Source organism: Oryctolagus cuniculus, chromosome 20, assembly GCF_964237555.1.
Source record: "Oryctolagus cuniculus chromosome 20, mOryCun1.1, whole genome shotgun sequence".
NCBI lineage: Eukaryota > Metazoa > Chordata > Mammalia > Lagomorpha > Leporidae > Oryctolagus > Oryctolagus cuniculus.
The window spans coordinates 20337688-20364708 of record NC_091451.1 but is presented as its reverse complement, the minus strand read 5'-3'; the positions used below and the strand labels follow the sequence as shown (position 1 = coordinate 20364708).

Below are 27021 nucleotides of genomic sequence, written 5' to 3'. Positions count from 1 at the left end.
GTTCACTTGTCATCAGAGATGCGAACAGTTCGGATTAATTCAGAGAGCCCTTCTTTCGTCCTCTTTTCTGTATCCTTGCTCTCTTGCTCTGCTGCAGTGAGAAGATTCTTACCGACCTGCTACAGTAATCACAGCCCACTTACTGCACCCCCAACCTAGCGAAATTGTTTAGTGATGCCAACCGCAGTTTTAATTTGCAAGACATCAGACACAGAGGTAATTTATACCAACATCTGTTCATTTTTGACTTCTGAAACAAACTCGCACATGCTGCTACAAAATCCCATTAGGAGTAGGGAGACAGCCTTCTGCTACTATTCTATATTTCTCGTCTACACACACACACACACACACACACAACCCCTTCCAGTAGGGTTTTATATGTAAATACATTTTACTAACAAACTCCCACCAAGGATTTCACATCTCCCTGGGGAGAAACCTTTAGAGACAGCTTCTGCCTGCTTCCAGAAAGACATTTCTGTTTCCCCTGCCCACTTCCATCTCTTCTTCCCAGAAGTTAGAGTTTGGTCTCACTCTGCACAAATGGCCAGGGAAGGATCCCATGCTTTTCAGCCTGGCACTCCCAGATCCTCCATCTCTCCTGATCCTTTCCCACCCTAAACATATTAGCTAGAAGACAATCCTAGAGACAACAGGATTGCTAGAGAGAGTTTCGTCAAGGGTTAGTGAAATTTGCCAGTTCTTTTCCACATCTGGATTTATTCTCTAGAACTACAAGTTTCAAGAGGAAGGCAATAATGCCACCCTTCTAATAGCCAGGACGAGAGCATCTCACTGGTCACCAGCTACCATGGAGCACGCTGGGCAGAACAGAAGTGTGACCCCCATGTCAAGTTGTGCATGGGTCTCAAATTGAGAGCCACAATATGGTCACCAAAGGGTTAACACGTGAATTCCGGCTGAGTGTGCAGAGGGGACCCCTCATGCAGTCTGAAACACACAAATGGCGACACCACAATCCACTTCCAGGTTTATGCTGTTTCTATTACCCTCTGCATAGCTTCCCCAGGGCTGTCAGGTTCACGGCAGCTGTAAATACCTGAATTTACTTAGAGAGGTCAGGGCTGAAGGGAGGACTCCATCCTGCTTGCGCGGAAGGTGGTGGGTGCATGGCTTCATATAATCTCTCCTTTAGACTCTTCAATTCCTCCATCCTACATTTTAGTCTTGCCTCTCTCTTTCCACAATGACTATCCCCAAGCTGCCTTCTCTGTAGTAAATTTTCTGGTGGCTGGTTGAAAAAGATTCAGTGGTACAGATTGATTTCTCACTGGTGAGGGGATGAGGGATTACCAGAGGCACCCTGGCTAACGAGATTGGGTGCAGCATCTCCCTGGAGACCAGCCCTCTCCGCCAGGGCTTTGTACCTTTCACCCATGACATATGGCTTTCATTACAGAAATATTTTTCAGATTATAACTTTGAGGCAATTGCCTGATAAAATTGTTAGACTTTTATGTGGGGGAACAATGTAAAAATTAAGCAACTTTTTAATGAAATGGAAGAAGTTCATAAAGCTTGGTTTTCAATTCTAAAGTACTTCAAATATTTCTGTGCCTCAATAAAATCAAAGACATCTGCAAGGTGGAGAAGACTTACTTTCCTCTGGTTTGCTCACACTCAGAAGAGCAACAACAGGCTATTTTTAAGAGATTCTAATATGAGTGACCAGGAAACAAAGGAGACTGCTCTTAGCAGTGGACAGCCTTGGACTTGAACCTCAGCTTTGACACTGACCCTGGACTACTGTGGGAAAGTCACCAAGTTATCTTTCTGTGCACAGTTTCCTCACCTGTTCAAGGTGAGATTAAAACAAAGGTCACATGGGCTTTCTGTAAATGCTCCTTATTGTGTAGGTATTTCTTTTCATTTCAAAGAAGTCGATGTAAGCAACAAGATGTTTGATGGAAAAATCATGTAAGGCTCATTTGTTTTACAGTTATTTATGCCTATTAAAAGACATTATCTTCTATAGAACAGCTATGTACAAAAGAACAGCATTGTTCTTCATTTTGCAATAATAAATGAAAAGAGGTGAAATTCTCTAACTGAACAAGGTAGACAAACATTTGTTGCTTTTTGTTATGCAAAATAACAGAATATAGAAAGACAGATGAAGGAGCCCCTGATCAAAAAAGGAGGTATTTTCATGGAATCACTATTTTCCACCCTTCCTATCTCCACTGATGTTGATCAAAACATACCAGTCATTTAGTTTAAAAAGAAGGAAAGCAAACATGCTTGTGCTCACAGACCACTTGTTTGATGCACAATCAAAGAATGGAAGAAAAAGTGAAAAAACAGCAGCCCGTACTGGGGTGACGGAGTGGTCAGGATGTGGAGATCAAGCTGCAGCTTTCTAATTTACGCATGGTCTGGGGGAACAGAACTCTTAAGCGCAGGTTCCTTGTGTGGCAGGTACCTCCTGCCTGCTTAGGGAACACACACATCAATTACATCTTCAAACTCCATTTCCAACTGTGCAGGTGTGTCTGTCTCATTAATTGACCTTCTATCAAACTGGAATCTGATCTGCTTCCTGTTCGCAATGGGCTTTCATTAGCTTATTGGGTGGAGGGATGCCTCTATCTTTTTTTTTTTTAATGTTAACAGTTTTTGTTATTGTTAATCGTTATCTGTGATATATGATCCTTTTTATATCTATCTTTATTCCTGTTTTTTTTTTTTTTAAAGATTTATTTACTTATTTGAAGGGCAGAGCTAGAGAGGCAGAGGCAGAAGTCTTCTATCCGCTGGTTCACTTCCTAAATGGCAGCAACAGCTGGAGCTGGGCCAATTCGAAGCCAGGAGCCAGGAGCTTCTTCCAGGTCTCCTATGCAGGTGCAGGGGCCCAAGGACTTGGGCCATCTTCCACTGCTTCCCCAGGCCACAGCAGAGAGCCCTATGGCCTGGCGCCCATATGGGATGCTGGCACCGCAGGCAGCGGCTTTACCCGCTATGCCACAGCGCTGGCCCCAGAGGATGCCTCTTAATCTTTGTCCTCAGTCTGGACTCATTGCTTGGACTTTTCGTCAGCCAGGGTGGGTACTGGAGTCTCAACTGCCTCTTACAAGAGGTACTAGGTCTGCATCAAATAAGCACCTATACAGCACCAAGGATGGAAGGATGGTAAAAGGAGGCCTGTTTTTCCTGGTTTTTTTTTTTTTTTTTTTTTTTTTTTGACAGGCAGAGTTAGATAGTGAGAGAGAGAGACAGAGAGAAAGGTCTTCCTTTGCCGTTGGTTCACCCCCAAATGGCTGCTACGGCTGGCACGCTGCGGCGATCTGAAGCCAGGAGCCAGGTGCCTCTCCTGGTCTCCCATGCAGGTGCAGGGCCCAAGCACTTGGGCCATCCTCCACTGTCCTCCCGGGCCACAGCAGAGAGCTGGACTGGAAGAGGACCAACCGGGACAGAGACAGAACCAGCGCCCCAACTGGGACTAGAACCCAGGGTGCCGGCGCCGCAGGCGGAGGATTAGCCAAGTGAGCTGCAGCGCCGGCCAGGGGGCCTGTTTTTAAAAAGAATTTCAAAGATCTTCAAATGCAATACAGATGGCATCATGAATAACTTGCATCTGGGTAACACACATGCTGTGGCACATTAAACCCTGTTGAAGCCAAGCCTGAATATCAGAGGCAGCTACTATGCTTAACTATACCAGCAGATACTTCTAGCAAAAAAGAATACATAAAACCCTCCTTTAATCAATGTGATAAAAGGCTGTTCATTTATTAGCTTCACAGAAGATGTTTTGTAGAAATGATGCCATTTGTTATAATTATGATTTTGACTCTTCTTTAAAAACTACTCTTTTGGCCTCTGAAACCTTGAATACATCCTAACAGCTGGGAGAGAAGGGATCGACTCCAGGCATCAGTGTGCCCTGTGCAGAAGAGAAGCACCAAGAGGGCGGATGGCTGGTGCAGTCAGTTGCATGTCCTGCCTACTATGTACAAGACCTTAGGAAGAGTCAGATAATTTGGACAGAAAGAGACTATTCTCAGAGGCCACGCTACCTTCGTGATGCAGCTAGCTGTTAACAGGTATTTTGGTGGCTTAGAGGAGAACAAAGGCAACCAATGAGACTTAAAATGCTGACTTCTGTCTCCCAGCAATGTGGAAGTTTGCCTGAAGCTAGGGCACAAAGCTGCCGCAAGGACAGCAGACCAGTTACAGGGCAGTCTGCTGGACAGATTCTTCACCACGCTCCTGTCCAGGGTCAGATCTCCACACGGAAAGTACCACTAGGCAGTCAATAATTCAAGTCAAGGACTAGGCACTTAGTCCTTGCCTCAAACAAGAGCAGCTGGTTTATGCCACTGTAAAGAGCAGAAGGCACTGGGAACTAGTGGGTCCCTGGATGAGGAGGGTCTCCTGGACCTCATTCCATTAGGATACATGGTGGCCCTCACAGGTGGTATAACTGTAATAAGATCTGGTGATCTTATCAATCAACTCTTGTGGAAAAGTAACCACAAATGAGAGTCTGGTAGAAATTTCACTTTTCTCTGAAGTATATAAAATGAAGGTCAGCAGAACAGCCTTGAGGCTTCTGCATTAAACATTTCAAAAGGGAAGGCCGGTGTGGCGGCTCACTAGGCTAATCCTCCACCTGCAGCGCCTGCACATGGGGTTCTAGTCCCGGTTGGGGCGCCGGATTCTGTCCCGGTTGCCCCTCTTCCAGGCCAGCTCTCTGCTGTGGCCCGGGAGTGCAGTGGAGGATGGCAAAAGTCCTTGGGCCCTGCACCCCATGGGAGACCAGGAGAAGCACCTGGCTCCTGCCTTCGGATCAGCGCGGTGCGCCGGCTGCAGCACACCGGCCGCGGCGGCCATTGCAGGGTGAACCAATGGCAAATGGAAGACCTTTTCTGTCTCTCTCTCTCTCACTGCCCACTCTGCCTGTCAAAAAGAAATTTCAAAAGGGAAATTAAAATATTATAAATCTGGGTGCTGTATCTGTGACCAAACTATCATAGACTCAAAAATTTTCATCTTCAGAATTCTTTAAAAAAAAAAAAAAAAAAAGAGCCTTTTTAGGAACACAAATTCCAGGATTCCCTTTCTATTGGCTCTAATAGATTGTTTTTTCCCTTGAAAAACAGGAGTTTTTCTACCAGAAGGGTGGGGTGTCTAAGAACAGAGCTCTTCCCAGTGACTGTGGACAAAGATAATTTTAAAATTTTTTTTTATTTGACAGGTAGAGTTACAGACAGTGAGAGACAAAGAGAATGGTCTTCATTCTGTTGGTTCACCCCCCAAAATGGCTGCTACAACCAGAGCTACACCGATCCGAAGCCAGGAGCCAGGTGCTTCCTCCTGGTATCCCATGCGGGTGCAGGGCCCAAGCACTTAGGCCATCCTTCACTGCCCCCCGGGCCGCAGCAGAGAGCTGGACTGGAAGAGGAGCAACCAGGACCAGATTCCGTCACCCATATGGGATGCCAGCGCCACAGCGCCGGCCCGACGAAGATAGTTTTAAAACAAACATTTTTTCTTTTATTCACAAGTAAAGACATTTCTAGAGAATGGTTTATCCAAGAGGTAATACGAAAAAGAAAAGCCAGGACTCAGTGTGCAGGTAAACAAATTTGGACAGTTCCAATATGGAAAATAATTTTAATGGCTTTTCACAAGAGGAAAAAAAAAAAGGACAGGAATATCCAGCCAACAGATTTATTTTCAGAATATAAAGCATCCAGCAGGAACATAAAATATGGGAAGTGTCAGCCATGATGCCTGAAGATTGAAGGCAGAAGTGGAAGAATCTTAATTGTCAGGGACTTGAAAAATGCTGTATTCAGGTGAAAGCCTGTGTTTCTCCATCAGCTCCTTTGCAGTGCCCCCTTTTAAAGCCAAACAAGACAAGACTTCGAATGTGCAATCTTTCTCTATCATCTTTCTCCCTACTACAAACCAAACCAAATCAAACCACCACCACCACCAAAAACTCAAAAGATTTGCATTCAAGAAATGAGAGCTAACAACTTCCTGCTTGTATTTTGCTTCTTTTTCAGAGAGCCTCACAGGCCTATTGCACAGTTTCACTTAATTCCCTTTTCAAGGGTAAAACTCAACTGAGGGAAAGGCAATGAGATCAAAGCAATGGATTAATACTCTGGGGGCCAGAACTTTTATTAAGGACTCATAAATTTGTGCAGAACATTCATGTTTCAGGGTCTTTACACAGTGATACATCCTGGTGAAACCCTTATTATAGCATCATAGCCAAAGGCTAGTAGCTTCACACAGTCTTAATATCCTCATCCTTAAAGTGAGAATCACTATAATAATCTACCATGTAAGGTTAAGACAGAACAACTAGTCAAAGTGACTTGACCAGCACACAAAATGTGTTGCCAAGTTGAACAGCACAATTTATTCTTAGGCTAGATTCGACTCTCGGGAAAATCGGAGCAAGATCAGAGTATGTGTAATTTCAAATGACGTGGGTGTGCAGACGGCTTCCCGGCTTGGTCCAGCCCTCTTCAAGGTGCCGGCAGCAGCAAGAGTCTACAGAGGATGAAAGCCGTTCTTCTTGACCCAACCAGGGCAGGGAAAGAGTTACATCTTTACACGGAGAGGCCAAGACAAACCTCTCTTGATTATGATTTAGATAAGAACCACTGGATTGAATAATAATGTCTGAAACTCCCCTGGCTGTTTCACCTTGAGACGTCCATCACTGGGTTAAACATGATGCTAATTGCATTTGGATTGATTAATTTCTCTCACTCCTGTCTATTCGAATAACGCTTAACAAAATAATCATAGCACCCAGAGCCAAATCTTTTCCGTCAAAGGAATGAAGCCATCAGAACAGGCAGAGATGAAAGAAATGAAGATGACCCGTAATTACTGCTACGGTGATATCATTACCATATTATACAAAATGAGTGTGGGGGGGAGGGGGGTGGAGAGAGGAGGGACTGAGATTATTTATTTTTTTTAATGGAACCCTACAACCTAAGAATACAGAGTTGACATCAAGTAGAATGTACAGAAATATATAGAACTTAAAAAAAATACAAATCTTTCTCCTGAAATTGCAAAATCCAACAAACACTGAGGTCCAAGATACATCAAGTGTCTTGAGCTGTGAGCAGGTATTATTCACAACACTATTTTTTCATTGCAATAACACTTTGTGTACGACTTGCATAGAGATTTAAGATGCTGTCTTCATACCACAAGCATTCCCATGGTTATTGGAGAATTCTTCTGTAAGCCATGGAATAATACAGTTTTATTTTAATATTGTTAGAGGTGGCCCTGTCTATAGAATTAGAATCCGGGTTTTAACTGCAGCTAGTTCTAGTTTAAGCTATCAAGGAAAATGTCAATGAATCTTCATGTATGGTTCATTGGATAATATAGATTTAATTTAAAACACCAGCAAGAAAAAAATATAATCTTTCCTTTAAAAACTATTTTCTTAATTGATATGAACTTTTTAGTACTTTTTTTTTTTATTTGACAGGTAGAATTATAGACAGTGAGAGCGAGAGAGAGAGAGAAAGGTCTTCCCTCCGTTGGTTCACTCCCCAAAAGGCCACTACGGCCGGCACTGCTCCGATCTGGTCTCCCATGCGGGTGCAGGGGCCCAAGCACTTGGGCCATCCTCCACTGCCCTCCCGGGCCACAGCAGAGAGCTGGACTGGAAGAGGAGCAACTGGGACTAGAACCGGTGCCCATATGGGATGCAGGCGCCACAGGCAGAGGATTAACAAAGTGAGCCACGGCGCCAGTCCCTAGTACTTATTATTTTTTTTTAAAGACTTATTTATTTACTTGAGAGGCAGAGTTATATACAGAAAGAGGTCTTCTATCTGCTGGTTCACTCCCCAAATGGCTGCTATGGCCAGAGCTAGAACAATTGGAAGCCAGGAGCCAGGAGCTTCTTCCTGGTCTGCCATGAGGGTGCAGGAGCCCAAGTACTTGGGTCATCCTCTACTGCTTTCCCAGGCCATCATCAGGGAGCTGCATCGAAGCAGAGAAGCCAGGACTCAAACTGGCAGTCCTCGCTGCTCCACTTCTGATCCAGCTCCCTGTTGGGCCCCTGTCACCCAATGTGGGAGATCTGGATCCAATGGCTCAGTCCTGGCCATTTGCGTAGTGAAGCAGCAGATAGGAGATCTCTCTATCTCTCTGTCTCTCCCTTTCTCTGCAACTCTGCCTTACAAAGAAATAAATAAAACTTAGGGGAAAAAAAAAGACGACACAGGAGCCGACTTGAAGGTATATCCACTAAAGGTGGGACAGTTTTAAAGTAAAAAATGATGATTGTAATAGGTCAAAATACATGAAATACAAACATCTATGATATTTTAAAAAGCCCTCAATCACTTCAACTCATTCTGAAAACTGACTTAAAAAGAGGAAAAAAAGCTAGCATTTTTATTGCCATTTCTCCTTAGACTGCACTTCAAGTATAACAAATAGATGCTGATTTAATAGAGTATTAACAATGACTACCGTCATGATTATCATGAACAGGATCAAACCCATTGAAACTTACTCAAAATGGCACAAACACACCACATACTTCTTGATATTAAGCAACAGGAAGAACACAGTAGCACTTAGGAAATATTCTTGCCAAAAATACTGAGTTCAAAATCAGTCCATTCTCTAGCGCCATCAGCTTACAAGAAATTTGGGGAGAAAGAACATATTGAATGATACCTCCAGGTATTATCCAAATTTAAAATGTGGTAAATTCCTACAGGACACACCCAGCTTTATTCTTTATTTGAGAGGCAGAGTTATAGACAGTGAGAGGGAGAGATACAGAGAAAGATCTTCCTTCTCTTGGTTCACTCCCCAAATGGCTGTAACAGCTGGAGCTGGGCGATCTGAAGCCAGGAGCCAGGAGCGAGGAGCTTTTTCCCGCTCTCCCATGTGGGTGCAGGGTCCCAAACATTTGGGCCATCTTCTACTGCTTTCCCAGGCCATATCAGAGAGCAGGATTGGAAGGGGAGCAGCCGGGACTAGAACCAGTGGCCATATGGGATGCCAGCACCGCAGGCAGAGGATTAACCTACTGCGCCACAGCGCTGGCCCAACACCCAGTTTTTTTCAATTAAATTTCATGGGGTAAAATCCTGGGGGAAGTTGGGGTGTGATTATAGGAAAGATTAAGAGACTTAAGATTGGGGCTGGCGCTGTGGCTTAGTGGGTAAAGCCACCACCTGCAAGGCCAGCATCCATACAGATGCCAGTTTGAGTCCTGGCTGCTCCACTTCTGATCAGCTCTCTGCTATGGCCTGGGAAAGCAGTAGAAGATGGCCCAAGTCCTTGGGTCCCTGCACCCATGTGGGAGACCCAGAAGAAGCCCCTGGCTCCTGGCTTTGGATCGGCACAGCTCCAGCCGTTGCAGCCAATTGGGCAGTGAGCTAGCGGATGGAAGACCTCTCTCTCTCTGCCTCTCATTCTCTCTCTGTAACTCAGACTTTCAAATAAATAAATCTTTTCAAACAAACAAACAAAACAAAAAAGAGACTTAAGATTCATTCAGCTAAATGCAATGTGTGGACCTCACCTGGATCCTGATTCAAATAAGCCAATTAAAAAATACAATTTTGCCATTAAGGAATTATTATTTACTTTTGTTCAGTGTGATAATAGTGGCACTGTTTGTGGCACAGTAGGCTAAGCCACTGCTTACAACCTAGGCATCCCATGCTAGTTTGAGTCCCAGCTCTTCTGTTTCCTAGCCAGCTTTCTGCTAATGTACCTAGGAAGGCAGTGGAGGATGGCCAAGTGCTTGGGTGCCTGCTACCCAAGTGGGAGACCAGGATTGAGCTCCTGGCTCCTGATTTCAGCCTAGCCCTGGGTATTGCAGCAATTTGGGGAGTAAACTAGTAAATGAAAGATTCATTCTCATTCTCTCTCTGCCTTTCAAATAAATAAACATTTTAAAAAAACAAAAAATAAAAGGGGTGGACTGTTTTGTTTAAAGATACACACTAAAATATCTATAGATGAGGGGCTGGCACTGTGGCATATCAGGTAAAGCTGCTGCCTGCAGTGCTGGCATCTTATATGGGTGCCAGTTCAAGTCCCAGATGTTCCACTTCTGATCCAGCTCTCTGCTATGGCCTGGGAAAGCAGTAGAAGATGGCCCAACTTCTTGGGCCCCTGCAACCACATGGGAGACCTGGAAGAAGCTCCTGGCTCCTGGCTTCAGATCGGCCCAGCTCCAGCCACTGCAGCCATCTGGAGAGTTAACCAGCAATGGAAGCCTTCACTTTCTCTGTCTCTGCCTCTCTAATAAATAAATAAATAAATAATCTTAAAAAAATTATATAGATGAAACAATATGACATCCAGGATTTGCTTTAAAATAGCCAGCAAACATAAGCACAACAAAAAGTGTAGTATAAGGGGGCATAGATAAAATAAAAACTGCAGAAAGCTGATCATTATTAAAGCTGGGGGCTGGGCACTTGGGTTCATTATAATATTCTCCCTAGTTTAGTATATGCTTGAAATTTTCCCATAATTAAAAAAAAACCACCTCACCAAATACTTTTCTGGAAATACAGCCTTTTCTCATTATCACTACATATCATAATGTAATTCATAAGGCTAGAAGTAACATGAATGAGTACGGGGAAGAGTGGGCCAGGAAACAGAGGTGGGAATAATTAATTCTGCAGAGGGCTTGGAAATGGATGGACAGGAAAAGCTTTAGAAAGAGGGTAACTTTTCATGTCATGAATGTTTATTTCCATCGTTAAATTCTTTGGATGAGGAACAAATTACACATGACCAACAATCAAAAACAGATTACATATTTTTTTTAAGTCTACCAAATTGAACTTGGGGTAAGTCTAATAATAAAAAGCTGCTGCCTTCCAACCAATCTTTCTCTTACTTCAGAAATAAAGCTGACAAATCTATGAGCAAATTTCACATTGCCCATAAAACAGGTATAAGTGAAGCTCCATGGCTCAACATGTTGCTTCTACAAAATTCTCTGGGAGGCAGAAGAAATGAGTTCATGGTTATTTATTCTTCTTCTCAGAAGAAAAAAAACTTTTTTAAAGATTTATTTATTTGAAAGGCAGAGCAATAGAGAGGAACAGAGAGAAAGATCGCCCATCCACTGGTTCACTCCCCGAATGGCCACAACAGCCAGATGCAGGCCAAGCTGAATCCAGGAGCCAGGAACTTCCTCCTGGTCTTCCACAAGGTGGCAGGAACCCAAGTCCCTGGGCCACCTTCCGCTGCCTTTCCAGGGGCATTCTGATATGGGATGCCAGTGTCACAAGCAGCAGCTTAACTTGCTCAGAAGCCCCTCAGACAAAGCTTTTGAGGTAGGTAGCAAGATTAAGGTCTAAGCAGTCTGAGAGCTAACAGTTACAAGAAGGAACAGCTTAACTGAAACTCTCATAGTCCAACTAATACCCAACTAGTTCGTCCTCATCCTATCAACAGCTCTGTATATAAACGATGATCTCACTAATCCTACCTTACTTTGATCACTCTTTTACCTTATAGATGCTGATTTATCCAATTTAAAACGAATTACTTGTTCTAGCTGATAATTTGATTTTTAATTGTTTGCATTATGGTTTCACATATGTATGGTTCATTTTCTCAACCTGACTGGATAATAAATTCATCGAGGGAAGAGACTTTCAAAGATAATTTCCCTAACATACCTGGAAAAAAATAGTCGTCCAGTAAGCTTTAATTTTAAATATCTTTTTCCTCTTAAATCATGTAGGAGTAGGCCGGCGCCGCGGCTCACTAGGCTAATCCTCCGCCTAGCGGCACCGGCACACCGGGTTCTAGTCCCGGTCGGGGTGCCGGATTCTGTCCCGGTTGCCCCTCTTCCAGGCCAGCCCTCTGCTGTGGCCAGGGAGTGCAGTGGAGGATGGCCCAGGTGCTTGGGCCCTGCACCCCATGGGAGACCAGGATAAGCACCTGGCTCCTGGCTCCTGCCATCGGATCAGCGCGGTGCGCCGGCCGCAGCGCGCCGGCCGCGGCGGCCATTGGAGGGTGAACCAACGGCAAAGGAAGACCTTTCTCTCTGTCTCTCTCTCTCACTGTCCACTCTGCCTGTCAAAAAAATAAAAAATAAAAAAAAATAAAAAAAAAAAAAATCATGTAGGAGAGTACAAAGGTACAATTTCTTTTCTTTTTACAAGAAAAGATTTATTTATTTATTTTGAAAGGTAGAGTTGCAGAGAGGGGAGGGAGAGACAGCGAGACCTTCCATCTACTGGTTCACTCCCCAAATAGCCACAAAGGCCAGGGCTTGGCCAAGCCAAAGCAAGAGCCTGGAACTCCATCTGGGTCTCCCACATGAGTGGAAGGGGCCCATCACTTGGGTCATCTTCAGTTGCTTTCCCACACACACACCAGCAGGGAGCTGGATCAGAAGTAGAGAAGCTTGGATTGGACTGAGTGCTCACATGGGATGTTGGTTTCACAGGCAGCAACTTAACTCGCTGCGCTATAATGCTGGCCCCTAAATGTACAACTTTTATTTTACAAGCACGTCACAATCATCTAAGACATTGATTGTATGGCATATCTATATAGGAAGTCACATGGTAGTGGTTATTTTTCCTGTGATTAAAAATAACAGCTAATTAATCTTCTGTTTTTCAGAATATCCTATTTGATGTTATAAGTGATCTTATTTACAACACTCATGGATTATTAGCTTTAGATAATTAGAAGACAAAAATAGCCTGAGCCAGAAAATTGTATATTATATATAATAGTCTGTGTCACTGAAACTCCAGAGCTTAACCTGCATACAGTTAACATGCAATAAATGTGTGCTGAATGAAGCAACACTCTCTTACTGAAAACACAGCTCATATTTAGGATCTTAGTCAAAATGGCAAAATATAATAGAAGGCAAAACATCTAGTGAATTATATTCTATTGTAAGCAATGGATGTCTTCAGGTAAGTTAGCTACAATTTATAACCTATATAAGTGGTTCTCAAAGTCTGATCCCTGGACCAAGTGCATCAGTGTCACTTGTTAGATAAACAATTTGTCAGGCCTTATCTCATATCTCCTGAATCACACTATAAGAGGGTGAGCCAGGAACTCACAGTTTAACAAGTCCCACAGGCGAGTCTAACTCATGGTTGAGAACCCCTAACCTGTATTATTCAGGGTCTTTGATTTTTCTCATTTGCTGGAGATCTAGTGTATTACTAACAGAGAAGGCAGGGTTGTATTTTATCAAAGATAAAAACATATATCTTAAAGCATATTACTATAAAGCTAAAAAAAAGGAGGGGAGAATTTATCTGTTTAAAAATATTAGCAACATTTTGGAAAAAAATATTAGAAACAAAGGAGAAAATCAAAACATTCAGTCCAAGGATTAGAAAGCTATACCAAAACTTTAGCTCTATACTGACTGCCACCCACAGTGCTCAGTATTAATGCTGCAATAAAATCTTTAACCTTGAGAATCTCAGTAGAGGGCAGGCTGGGAAATAAATAATTATCAAACAATGTCACAGATGCTATCAGAGGAGTATAAAAGACATTATGAGGCTAGAAATGGAGATGATTAATTCCACAGAAGTCTTGGGTCGAACAGACAGAAACAGCCTTAGGAGGTGATGTCTGACCTGAGCCTTCAGGAACACATTATCTGAGAATACCCAGGCAGGCTAAGGACACTTCTGTTTTTAAGATTTTTAAAAATTTATTTGAGAGGTACAGCTACAGACAGAGAAGCAGAGACAGAAAAAAGTCTTCTATCCACTGATTCACTTTCCAAATGGCCATAACAGTGGGAACCAGACCAATCCAAAGCCAGGACCCAGGAGCTTCCTCCTGGTCTCCCATATGGGTGCAAGGGCCCCAGCACTTTGGCCATATTTCACTGCTTTCCCAGGCCACAGCAGAGAGCTGGATCACAAGAGGAGCGCCTGAGAGAGCCGGTCTAGCCTGCTAAGCCACAGCGCTGGCCCCAAGGACACTTCTTTTAAAATTATTTATATATTTATTTACGTTAATTTTACTTGCAAGGCAGGGACAGAGAGAAAGAGAAAAAAAGAAAGAGCGTGAGAGAGAGCTTCCATCTGTTGGTTCACTCTCCAAATGGCCATAACATCTAGGGTTAGGCCAGGGAGAAACTAAGAGCCCGGAACTCCATCGGGTCTCCCGGTGGGAGTGACAGGGAACCCCACACTTCAGCCATCTCCTGCTGCCTCCTAGGGTGCACATTAGCTGGAAGCAGAGGCAGGACTCAATCCTAGGCACTTTGATACGGGATGCAGGCATCCCAGGAGGTCGCTTAACCACCTGCACCATAACACTTGTCCTTTTGAATCACTTTTTTTTATTCTTAAGATTTTATTTATTTATCTGAGAGGCAGAGTTAGAGAGAGAGAGAGAGAGAGAGAGAGACAGAGTGTCTGGGATATGGAAATCTGCTGGTTCACTCCCCAGATGGTCACAATGGCCAGAGCTGGGCTGATCTAAGCCAGAAACCCGAAGCTTCTTCCAGGTCTCTCATGTGGGTGCAGGGGCCCAAGAACTTAGGTCACCCTCCATTGCTTTCCCAGGCCACTAGCAGAGAGAGCTGGATCAGAAGAAGAGCAGCTGGGACTTGAACCGGCACCGCAGGGCAGGGCGTAGCCTATTATGCCACAGAGCCGGCCTCTGAACCACTGGGTGATCACTCAAGCTCTGCTTGAGCAACTGACAAATTCGCTTCTTTACAATGGTTTGTGTTTGAGGTTAACATCAACAGAGCAATTAACTTATATATTCTAGAAGCTATTCAGCATTGTAAGCATATATTCTAAAACTTTCACTCCAAGAAACAAAGCAAGAATATATGACTGAGATTTAAAAAAAAAAATAGAAGATGACCTATCATTCAGCTTTTTGTATCTTAAGATGGCCAACCAATTGTAAATGGAATCACAATAAGCCATACTTCTACATTCCAGCTCAATATAGGAAATATCAAATCCCAGGGTTCCTTGAAATGAAATCTAGCACTGAGCATGATGAAGCAAAAAGGACTGGTTATTTTTGCTTACTCAGTCACAGTTTCTAAATGACTCAAAGAAAAAGGGGAGACTAAGAAACAGCTGAGTGACTTATCAGTTTAAATGTATTTGGATCACTCAATATATGCTTCCCTCATTTTAAGCTACAATTCTACCTGGGTGTTCTAATGTAAAATTTATGGCATCATATATAAACATGTGTCTACATCAAAAGAAGGTTAAAGGAGTGTCAGGCTAGTGGTTAAGTTGCCCAGATCCCACAGTAATGTGCCTGGGTGTGATTCCTAGCTCTGTCAGGCTAAAGCCCAGCCTTGGCCATTGTGAACATTTGTTTCCTGGCCCATGCCTCGTTTAGTACTCATCCATGTTACTTCTAGCCTTATGAATCACATTATAAAATGCAGGGATAGGGGCCAGTGCTGTGGCACAGCGGGTTAAAGCCCCAGCCTACAGGGTCAGCATCCCATATGGGCATTGCTTCAAGTCCTGGCTGCTCCACTTCTGATCCAGCTCTCTGCTATGGCCTGGGAAAGCAGCAGAAGATGGCCCAAGTCCTTGGGCCCTTGCACCTGCGTGGAAGACCCGGAAGAAACTCTTGGCTCCTGGCTTCGGATCAGCTCAGCTCCAGCTGTTGCGGCCAACTGGGGAGTAAACCAGAGGATGGAAGACCTCTCTCTCTCTCTCTCTCTCTCTCTCTCTCTCTAGCTCTGCCTCCCTCTGTAATTCTGTCTTTCAAATAACTAAAACAAATCTTTTTAAAAAAATACAGGGATAATGAGATAGAGTTATACTTCCAGAAAGTATTTGGTGAGGTTGTTTTTCTTTTTTTTAAAGATTTATTTATTTGAAAGACAGAGTAACAGAGGGGGAGGAGGGAGGGAGGGAGGGAAGGAGAGAGGAAGAGAGGGAGAGAGAGAGAGAAATAAATCTTCCATCCACTGGTTCACTCTGCAGATGGCTGCAATGGCTAAGGCTGGGCCATGATGAAGCCAGGAGCCTGGAACTCCATCCAGGTCTCCCACGTGGGTGATAGGGGCTACACTTGGGCCATCTTCCACTGCTTCCCAGACATATCAGCAGGGAGCTGGATCGGAAGTGGAACAGCTGAGGCGCGAATCAATCAGTGCTCATTTGGGATGCCAGCCCAAGGTGTTTTTTTAATTATGGAAAATTTTTAAGCATGAACCTCACGTCCCTATCCCCAAGCTTCAATAAAGGTTAGCTTTCAGCTATTCTTATTTTATATGTACCCCCTTATGCTACACTTTTTGTTGTGCTTATGTGGTTTGCTGGTAAGAAAATAAAAATAGTAATGACACAAAAACTTGTGCACAAATATTCATGACAATATTATTCATAACAGCTAAACAGCAGAAACCCACATGTCTACTAACTGTTGACCAAATAAATAAAATATGACATGTCCCTGCAACAGAATATTATTTGGTAATAAAAAAGGATGCAATCCAGAGATGGTAGGCTGGTTAGTGGTTATCTTGGGTTGGCTTGTAGGCTGGGATGGGTAGAACCAGGGGAAATGGGGAGTGACCGAAATGGTATCTAGGTGTTTTTTGGGGTGGTGGAAATATTCCAAAATTAAGACTGTGGTAACACTTGCATAATTCTGTAAATATACTAAAATTCCCATTGATTTACATACTTTAAGTGGGTGAATTTTATGCTATGTTGGAAACATCTCAATAAAGTTGTTTTTTTTTTTAAAGATTTTATTTATTTGTTTGAGAGGTAGAGTTACAGACTCTACAGTGAGAGGGTGAGACAGATAAAGGTCTTCTTTCTGCTGGTTTGCTCCCCAAATGGCCACCATGGCTGGAGCTGCGCCAGTCCGAAGCCAGGAGCCAGGCACTCTTCTGGGTCTCCCACGTGGGTGTAGGGGCCCATGCACCCACTTCTACAGCTTTCCCAGGCCATAGCAGGGAGCTGGATCAGAAGTGGAGCAGCCTGGACTCAAACCAGCCCCCACTGTGATGAAGGCACTGCAGGTGGTGGCTTTACCTGCTACACCATAAACCCCTCAAGTCAAACTCTTTTATCAAGAGACTTAATTCACACAGATCCAGGGAGATTCAGGCCACAGAATCTGAATCTCGATAGAGACATAGGCACCCAGTTCTTTCCTCTATCCCGAAGCACACCTATTGCTTCTGGCTTTGTTCTCGCTAAAGGACTGACTAAAAATCTAACCACTGTTCTTGATTTAAAACACACTCACACCCTTGGGCGATGGTGATGCTGTAGTGCAGAGGGTTAAGCACCTTGTGCAATGCTGGCATTTGAGTCCTGGCTCCTCAGCTTCTGATCCAGCTCCCCGCTAATGCGCCTGGAAAAGCAGTTGAAAATGACACACATACTTGTGCCTTTGCCACCCACATGGGAGACCTAGATGGAGTTATGGGCTCCTGGTTTGGCCTGGCCTAACCCCAGCCATTGCAGCTAGCAGATAAAGGTCTCTCCACCCTACCCCCCACCCACCTCCGTCACTTTGTCTTTCAAATAAATAAATCTTTTAAAAAAAAAAAAAAAACTCAAAACTTGGGCACTGCAATAGTACTGCTGTGTACTTCAAGAAAAATATAATTGATAAATTCAATTCTGTTAAAATAACATCAAAAATTGTACTTAATGTAGAACTTTTTTGAAAAGGAAGACATTATACTTTGAATTAAAATACAGTATAGTATTCAGCTTATTCAGACACTATAAACAATTATTTTTAAAATGTTCCTTTTGTTTAACAACTGGATATTCATCTCAGGAAGTCAGGATGCAATTAGATTTACTATAAGTAGATTAATAAAAATGCATTAAATACAAAGACATTTAGCAAAGCTGTATACTTAAATATGAAAATCCATGAAATCAAAGATTAATATTGCTATGAAATCTAAGTAATCCTCAGTACACATTAAATAATTGGTTAAATGTAGTAACTGAAATCAGCACATGAAACATTTAAACCACAAACTTCTAATAAGTTACATAAGATAGCGTAGATTATTTGAAAGAGTTATAATGAGAGAAGGAGAGGAAGAGAAAGAGGGAGAGGGAGAGAAAGAGAGGTCTTCGATCCACTGGTTCACTCCCCAAATGGCTGCAATGACCAGGGCTGGATCAGGCTGAAGCCAGGAACCAGGACCTTCCTCTGGGTCTCCCACGCAGGTGCAGGGGCCCAAGCATTTGGGCCATCTTCTGCTGCCTTCCCAGGCACATTAGCAGGGAGCTGGATGGGAAGTGGAGCAGCCGGGACTCAACCGGCACCCACACGGATGCAGGTGCTGCAGATGGTGACTTAATCCACTAAACTACAGCGCTGATCCTGAGCTTGTTTTTCTTTAAGATTGGTCATTTAGGGGCAGGCGTTTGGTGCAGGAGTTAAGACACCACTTGGGGCCGGCGCCGCGGCTCAATAGACTAATCCTCTGCCTGCGGTGCCGGCACACCGGGTTTTAGTCCCAGTCGGGGCGCCGGATTCTGTCCCGGTTGCCCCTCTTCCAGGCCAGCTCTCTGCTGTGGCCCGGGAGTGCAGTGGAGGATGGCCCAAGTGCTTGGGCCCTGCACCCCATGGGAGACCAGGAGGAGCACCTGGCTCCTGGCTTCGGATCAGCGCAGTGCGCCAGCCGTGGCGGCCATTGGAGGGTGAACCAACGGTAAAAGGAAGACCTTTCTCTCTGTCTCTCTCTCTCTCTCTCTGTCCACTCTGCCTGTCAAAAAAAAAAAAAAAAAAAAAGACACCACTTGGGATATCTGCACCGCATGTTGGAGTGTATGAGTTGAGACTCGACTCTGCCCCTGATTCCAGCTCAGGCAGCAGGTGATGGCTTAAGTAGCTGGGTCCCTGAAACCCTCGTGAGAAACCCTGATTGAGTTCCTGGCTGCTGGTTCATTTGGGGAATGAACCAGTGGATTCGAGATCTCTGTTTCTGGTCTCTCAAATTAAATAAATAAATAAAAATAAATGAATAAAAAGACTGGTCCACTTGGCAAAAAGGAGCAGTACAATTTCACAGTTGCCTCAGAAACACACACAAAGTGAAGCAATGTCCATTGGGAACTATGCTTGAGATTCTGCAGAAGACATAAAAGTCCCAGAAGTGTGAGGAAGGCCAGCCTTAGAGGAATTTAGATGAAAATCACTTTGCTTTTCTGAGCACTGTTAATGGGCAGTACTACTTCACGTTTCACAAGAGGGCAGAAGAGGCTTTTTAGTGTGATCAAAGTTCTATTTGAAAGGAATGCCAGAATTCAATCTCCTACACAAGATAATTATCAGGGCAATCTGTAAAAACCTATGAAAGCACAGCTGACAAGGATTTCAGGAAGCTCCATTCACTGTCTCTCTTTACAAGAACTTAGTTATCAAGGGAAGTAACCTATAACATAAAAATGTGATCCCTTGTCCAAGACTGTATTTCAATAATGTAGACGACATTCTAAGAATATTACAGGATACCAAAACGTTTAAACAACCATTAAGACAAATTATGGTTAAGGGTCATAATCCAGGGAGCTCTACCACAGACTGTAAAACTCACAGCACTGAGTTTGAATTAGCTTGTGAGAGTAACAAAGACTCAAGTGTGGGACAGCAGGGGCCAAGACATTCCATACCGCAGTCACAGAAAAGGGCAAAGGTACAATCTTTAGGAATCCTCACAGATTCAGAAGGAATACAGCCAAGAAATGTAGGTTCCCAGAGGTCAGAGAAGTATGTGAAGAGTAATCAAGGCAGAAAAGGTTACTGGATAAAAGCAAAATCTTGTATTTCATTTTTTTTCTTATTTAAAAAAAAAATTTAACTGGGGCCAGCACTGTGGTGGTGCCAGCATCCCATGTGGGTGATGGTTTGAGTCCTGGCTGCTCCACTTCCAATCCAGCTCCCTGCTGATGTGCCTGGGAAAGCAGCAGAGGATGGTCCAAGTGGATGCACCCACTTGGGAGACCCAGAGGAAGCTCCTGGCTCCTGGCTTCAGATTGGCCCAGCTCTGGCCCTTGGGACCAATTTGCAGAGTGAACCAGCAGATGGAGGAACTCTCTCTCTCTCTCCTACTCTGCCTTTCATATAAATAAATAAATCTTTAAAAAAAAGAGAGAGATTTATTTATTTGCAAGACAGAATGACAAAAAGAGAGAGGGAGAGACAGAGACAACTCCCATCTGCTGGTTCACTCCCCAAATGTATACAATAGCTGGTGAACCAAAGCCAGGAGCTGAACTCAATCTAGATCTACCATGCAGGTGCAGGAACACAGTTAACTTGAGCCATTACCTGCTGCCTTCTTAGGTTTGCATTAGAAGGAAGCTGGAGTCAGGAGCTAGAGGCAGGTAGGGATGGAACTCAGGCACTCTGATGCGAATGCTAGTGTTTTAACTGCTAAGCTAAATGCCCGCCCACTGACATACATCTTTCTTCACTTTGCCCCCACCCTATCTTCATTATTCGTCACTAAATTTTGCTGATTCTCTAAGTTAAACATCTCATATCAGTCACATTTTCTGTACTGCCTTAGTGGAGGCTCTCTCCGTTTCTTCCCTAGATAATTAAGTTTAGACTAACTCACCTTTCACTCTCATTTTCTTTCTTCCAAAACCATTCTGCACTACAACCGAAGTGATTTTTCTATGGCCAAACCTAATCACATTACTCCTTAGTTTAAAAAGAAATCTTCAGTTAGGCTTAATCAACTTCATAATAATGTTATAATCTCCTTTCCTATCACTTCCAGATCTCAATTCCTTCATTTATCAGAAATTTACCAAGCATCTATTACGTGCTAGCCAACGTGGATACAATGATGAATGACAGACAAGTTCCTGGCACTCATGGAACTTACATCCAGGGAACAACTTTGTCTCCTGCTCTCTCCCATGCTGCAGCTACACAACAACAACTGGAACTTTCTCAATTGTACCATGTGACTTCCCACTTCTGTGATTGTATTTATTCCAATTACTTACACTGGTCCCTCCTCCCTCCCTCCTTTTGTATTCCTGTGCCGGTTATGTCCACCTGGGAAATTCTCATGTACTCTGCAAGTCCCAGCTTCCATCTCTTTTGTGAAGCCTTTCCTGAAACCCTGACCCAGGGAGAGTTGATTATTCGCTCCTTCAAGTCCATGGTTAGTTAAGGAAAACAAAATAGGATGTAATAAGTCTAACTGAAAGTAGGAAAAAGTTCCCAGCACAAAGAAAATATGTATGTCTCAGGTCATAGATATGCCAGTTACCCTGATCACACTTGTACCCCAAAAGTACTATAATTGCTATGTGTCAATTTAAAAAAATGAAGAAAAAAAAAGGTTAGGAAAAAATACACAAACTCTTAGGGGTAACTACATCAATAGACCGTTGTCCTTGAATACTGTGAGCATTGAAACTAAACCCTCATCAACCTCCTTGGCACCAGGATTCTGTTCAACCCTAAGGGTTCATAAAAGTTGTACAATTTCTTTGTGCTTGCAGATATTTGGTATTTCTTCAGATGAAACACAAGATGAGGGGAAACAGTGTGTGCTTCATGAATGAACCATTAAAAAGACAAGTGACAGCTCAACCTTCTCTCCAGGCACATTTGTCACCTAGGCCGTTAGCCTTCAGGGATTTGGGCTGAATGACATTTGCTATAGGTTGATAATTAGTTTTTCTTTCTTTCTTTTTTAGAAAAAGCATAAGAGGCCAGTGTTGGCCTCTACCCCACGAGAGACACCAGCCTGAGTGGTTTGGGGAATATATGCCTTGATCAGATCTGCACTATGACTCCTGAATGCATGCCCAATCCCAGCAACACCTGCTCTCCAGATAGGCACCTGGGACTGGCAAAGAAAGAATCCATCAATTCCATTGTCCCCAGAGAGATCACCCAGATCCAGTGTCATGCTAAAGAAAAAAAAAAAGTTAAATTCCATCCACTGAAATCTATCAGTTATCAGAGGTCAGTATTCAGGGACCCTAATAAAAGCAATTACCATAGAATTAGATTTTTCCCCCCAGCTGAAAAACAATCCAAATACTAGGAAAAGTATGATTGTATCAAGAGAAGAAGGATGAGAAAGAATGAAGTTCCTTCATCAAATTACATCATCAGTATATTGCTAATGGCTTGAATTTTGGATTCTATTCCCTCTCATGGGTGGAAATAGGAATGATTTTCATCCAGCAACAATGAATTACTTATTTTGGACTGCAGTAAGTTTGAATACATAGATTTTATTGCACAAAAATTAAAAATATGTAAGCAATAACATTTTAATTCAAAGCAATTAGCTTCCTTTTCATAAAGAAAGAGACATCTTTTATTTTTGGCCTATTTCTATAGACTTGCTTATTTGGGTTCCCATTTATTTTCCTATCAGATGTTATTTAATCTTATTTTTCTAAATGTTAGACCAATCTCTGTCTTCTCTAATACCTATTTCATCTATTTTAAGCAATTCTTTAAAATCAGTTATATGTGTAGATCTTTCAAAAAATCAAGTAATTCTACAAGGTTTGTTGAAAAAAAAAAAAAAAAGATAATACCCCATAAATCCTTCCCAGTGGCAACCAGTTTCACCCTGTTTAACTATTTTATATTACCTCTATGTCTTTAAATACCTCAAAAACACCTGTATTCCTTCTTGATTTCTGATTCTGTGGCCTTATCTATTGACTTTCCCCAATAAAGAAAGTGATGATTTAGCTCTTCTCCCCTTCCGCCCTTATTCCTCAAGACACACGTTCAAGTAACCGTCTCCTATCCTTTCACAGACACACATTACTTAATGGTAGGGAGTCATTCTGAGAAATGTACTGTTGAACAATTCTGTTGTTGTGTAAACATCATAGTATGATTACACAGACTAGATGGTACGGCTGCTATACACCTAGGCTATACAGTATAGGCTAACACTCTTGAGGGCCATGACACACAAAACAAAAATCAAGCACAGGCAAAAACTATACAATCAAGAGAAGCAATGAATGCAAGTTGTATGAGGCTACTAGCAGCAAAAGAAGGCACAGTCTCACTGAACACTTTTAGCATATCAATGTAGACAGAAGTAGAGTATCTAAAGTGATAAAAAGCCCAGTATAGTAAATAATAAACCAGTAAACATTAATCTACTAATATTAGCAAGCATTATGTACTAGAGTTAACTGTGTGCGCTACACTACCACAGGGCTGGCAGTGCAGGCCTCCGTTTACACCAGCATCTCCACAGACATATGAGTAATGCATTGTTACAATACTATGATGGCTACCATGTCATTAGGTAATAGCAATTCTTCAAATCCATTATAATCTTGCGGGACCACTGTCATATAAGCAAACATCTTTATGCTGTGCATGATTGTATATGGTAGCTTTTCATAGATCAATATTCAGTTTCTACATTATCATGATTGGATAAATGCTATTTATAGCTAAGTCATGTAAGAAACTATGATTACTTCTCTTTTCTGGCATTTTTTTTATTTGTTTTTCCTGGTATGGTTTTAGTTTGCTTAGTTTTATTTGTGTTGCTCTCTAATTCACCTACAGAATCCATGTCTGTCTGCTGTCTAGATCTTAAATACTGAGATTATCACGCGAAGTATTGATTTCATCTTCCTGAAAAAATAGCCTGTTTTCTTGGAGTTGTTTTTACCCTGTGCTGCCTTTGGTCTTTATTTTCCATGTTAGGAGCCTTTCTCAAACACGGATCATCTTTAGTCATTCTTCTTTATGTAACAACAGGGAGCTAAGAAGCTGCTTAAAAATTCAGAGGGCAGGAGTTGGGCTTGTGAATGCAAACTTCACTGCCATCTGAGCAGACGGCTGAGCTGCAGAACACCTAATGTCACTGCTTTTTTCCTTCTTGGGCTGGTCAGAATTCCCAGAGGATTCTCTTCCAATCTCTTAGCAAGAGGGGGGAGGCTGGCTTTGAGGGGAGAGATAAGGGGTGGTCTCGGCAAACAATGTACATACTTTCTACATTTTCAGTGAGAGCACCATCTTCTGCTGATCTGGATCTACCATGTGAGGAGCCACTTTGTTTCACCCTCGTTTTAGAATAAATCTCTCATCCTTTGTAGGGTGGAATAAAGTAAGTGATCTAGATATTTGACTCCTTCTAAAACAGACCCGAATCCTCCTAATTTAAGCCACCTTCCTCTTCCACCTGGTACCACATCTTCAGGAGTACTGTGAAGTGGCTTGGCTCTTGGCTTTAGTATTGCTTTTGTAAGGAGTGCAAGTTCATATGTTTTCTAAAATTTTGCTGCTGTTCTCTTCTGGAGGACTTAGATCTTTCTGAGAAAATGAATGAATGAATGAATGAACTTTTGGGAAGGAAAACGAAGCAAATGGCTGGCGCCGTGGCTCAGTAGGCTAATTCTCTGCCTGCGGCACCGGCACACTGGGTTCTAGTCCCGGTCGGGGCGCCGGATTCTGTCCTGGTTGCCCCTCTTCCAGGCCAGCTCTCTGCTGTGGCCAGGGAGTGCAGTGGAGGATGGCCCAAGTGCTTGGGCCCTGCACCCGCATGGGAGACCAGGAGAAGCACCTGGCTCCAGGCTTCGGATCAGTGTGGTGCGCCGGCCGTAGCCGCCATTGGAGGATGAACCAAAGGAAGACCTTTCTCCCTGTCTCTCTCACTGTCCACTCTGCCTGTCAAAAAAAAGTAAATATGTGCATTGAAAACATCATTCACCTGGACACGCTTTCTCCCGACGTTTATCTTTCACTTCAGGCAATTACAGTTTTCTCTGTGATTGTATGTTTTGTCATCTCCTTATTCCTACCCTGATTCTACCTTTACATTTCTAATGTTATTTCTAGAGAGCTGATATGTTCTGGAAAAGCAGCAGTGGAGAAGAGAAGGGGTAAATACCTATCTGTTCTCTGACTGCCTTGGAAGCTATTTTTCTACTTCTTATTCTGTAAATAGAAAGTGAGTCCACCTATGCAATAGGCACTTGCACAGTACTGTTCTATAACACACAAACGTAATATAAAACATGGCCCCTCACCACAAGGGCCTTAAAATGTATGGTTGGGAAGACAAACACAAATAACAACTGAAAAACAACTAAACAGCTGTTAAAAAAAAAAAAAAAAAAAGGTGCTAAAAAGAAGCCAGGGACAGGAAGTTTGATGTGGTTAAAAAAAATGGGAGAGAGTAACAGTTCAAGAAAACTGAAATGGTTAGAATACAGTATTAGTCACAAAAGAACTTCGGAAAATTCAATGTGGCTCAGAGGTCGAAAGAAGCTTCTTTATTCACATTCATGCCTTACTGTCCTCTAATAACATCAGATTTAATTTTAATTTTGAAAATTTATTATAAAACAATTTATGGACCAATTTTTATTAAACCCTTTTGTGAAAAGCAAAAGATTTTAGGGAACATTTACAGCTAAGACAATCAGTGGCCCTGATGGCATTATCTAGGTGGTGAGTGCTACTCAGCCAAGTGCAAAAGTTACAGGTGTATCTTGCTTTGAGAGAAATAAAGATTTGTTTAAAAAAAGAAACAAAAGCTATTCATGATGTAGAATGAAAGTATCTAATCCGCAGGAAGAATCTTTTGCTCCCTGGGCCAGTTATTCATTCACTGCTTCTCAGCTTCCAACCCGCCCACCTTCTGCCCTGGCGTATGTTACTGTGGCTGAACCCAGTAGCCGGCTACCTCTCTCCTCTGGCAACAGGCTCAGTGTTAATCTTTGCCAACAGAGGGCGCTGGAAGGAGACGGCAAGGCCGACTCCAGAGGCGCCACTTCTTTTTGCAGTGTGAGATTTTGCTGTGCAGGGATAAGCAGGTGGGCACGCAGGATTCACGTTGGCAATGGCAGCCTTCACAGTCCAGTGGGAGCTCCCTCCAAGCAGATTCTTCCCCTCCACAGAGACAGGCAGCTCCTCAATACATGGAGAATCCTCTGGCAGCAGGCAACAAGTCTGCTCTTCAGGGGTCTCTCACTCTGGTGGAACTGCCTCCAGGTTTCCAGTTTGTCTGCTGTTCAATTTTCTTCAGCTGCAGAGCTTAGTGACTTTCTGCAGTTGCTAACTCTACACCCTGGAGTCTTCTCTTATCCTTTTAGAAGTCAACTACCTCTCACCTAGTTAACAATCCTTTATTTTAAATTTCCCTGTTCAAATTACTCCTGACTGGATCCTGGCTGATACAATCACCCCAAAAGAGCAAATAAAAAGAACTCAATATGAAACGAAGCCTATCCCCAAATCCTAACATTAAAAAATAAATTCTAGGGGCCGGCGCTGTGGCTCACTTGGTTAATCCTCTGCCTGCGGCGCTGGCATCCCATATAGGTGCCGGGTTCTAGTCCCGGTTGCTCCTCTTCCAGTCCAGCTCTCTGCTGTGGCCCGGGAAGGTAGTGGAGGATGGCACAAGTGCTTGGGCCCTGCACCTGCATGGGAGACCGGGAAGAAGCACCTGGCTCCTGGCTTCAGATCCGTGCAGCGCCGGCCGTAGCGGCCATTTGGGGAGTGAACCAACGGAGGGAAGACCTTTCTCTCTCTCTCTCTCTCACTGTCTGTAACTTTACCTGTCAAAAAACAAAAACAAAAACAAAAACCCACCTCTAGGGGTGGGCATTGTGGCACAGAGGGTTAAACAGCTGCTTGGGATGTCCACATTCCCTCAGAATGCCTGGGTTCAAGTCCTGCCTAGCCCTCCAATCCAGCTTCCTGCTAATGCTCACCCTGGGAGGCAGCAGTTGATGGCTCAAGTATTTGAGTCCTGCCACCCACAATGGAGACCCAGATGTAGTTCCCAACTCCTGACTTCGGTTGACCCTGCCCCAGCTGTTTGTGGGCTTCTGGGGGAGTGAATCATCAGACGGAAGATTCCTCTCCTCTATCTGTCCACATACCTTTCAAAGAAATAAATAAAAAAAAAAAAACATAAAAAAATTCCTGCCAGCATTGTAGCATAACAGGTTAAGCTACCAACTGTGATGTCAGCATCCAATGAGTGCTGTTTCCTGCTCCACTTCTGAT

The 27021-nt window shown here is 43.2% G+C and overlaps 1 protein-coding gene across 2 annotated transcripts in view; it reads right to left on the bottom strand.

Annotated features, from left to right (window-relative positions):
- The window catches only part of LIN52 (lin-52 DREAM MuvB core complex component), a 116692-nt gene that overhangs the window by 6645 nt on the left and 83026 nt on the right, over nucleotides 1–27021 (bottom strand). The window contains exon 6 of one of the 2 annotated variants that reach the window (XM_051826263.2): nucleotides 64–17370. The exons of the other annotated variant lie outside the window; for it this stretch is intronic. Coding sequence (XP_051682223.1) covers nucleotides 17339–17370 — 32 coding nt within the window. The 3' untranslated portion in view covers nucleotides 64–17338. Of the gene's footprint in view, nucleotides 1–63; nucleotides 17371–27021 lie in introns of those variants that run through there. 2 annotated transcript variants of the gene reach the window in all.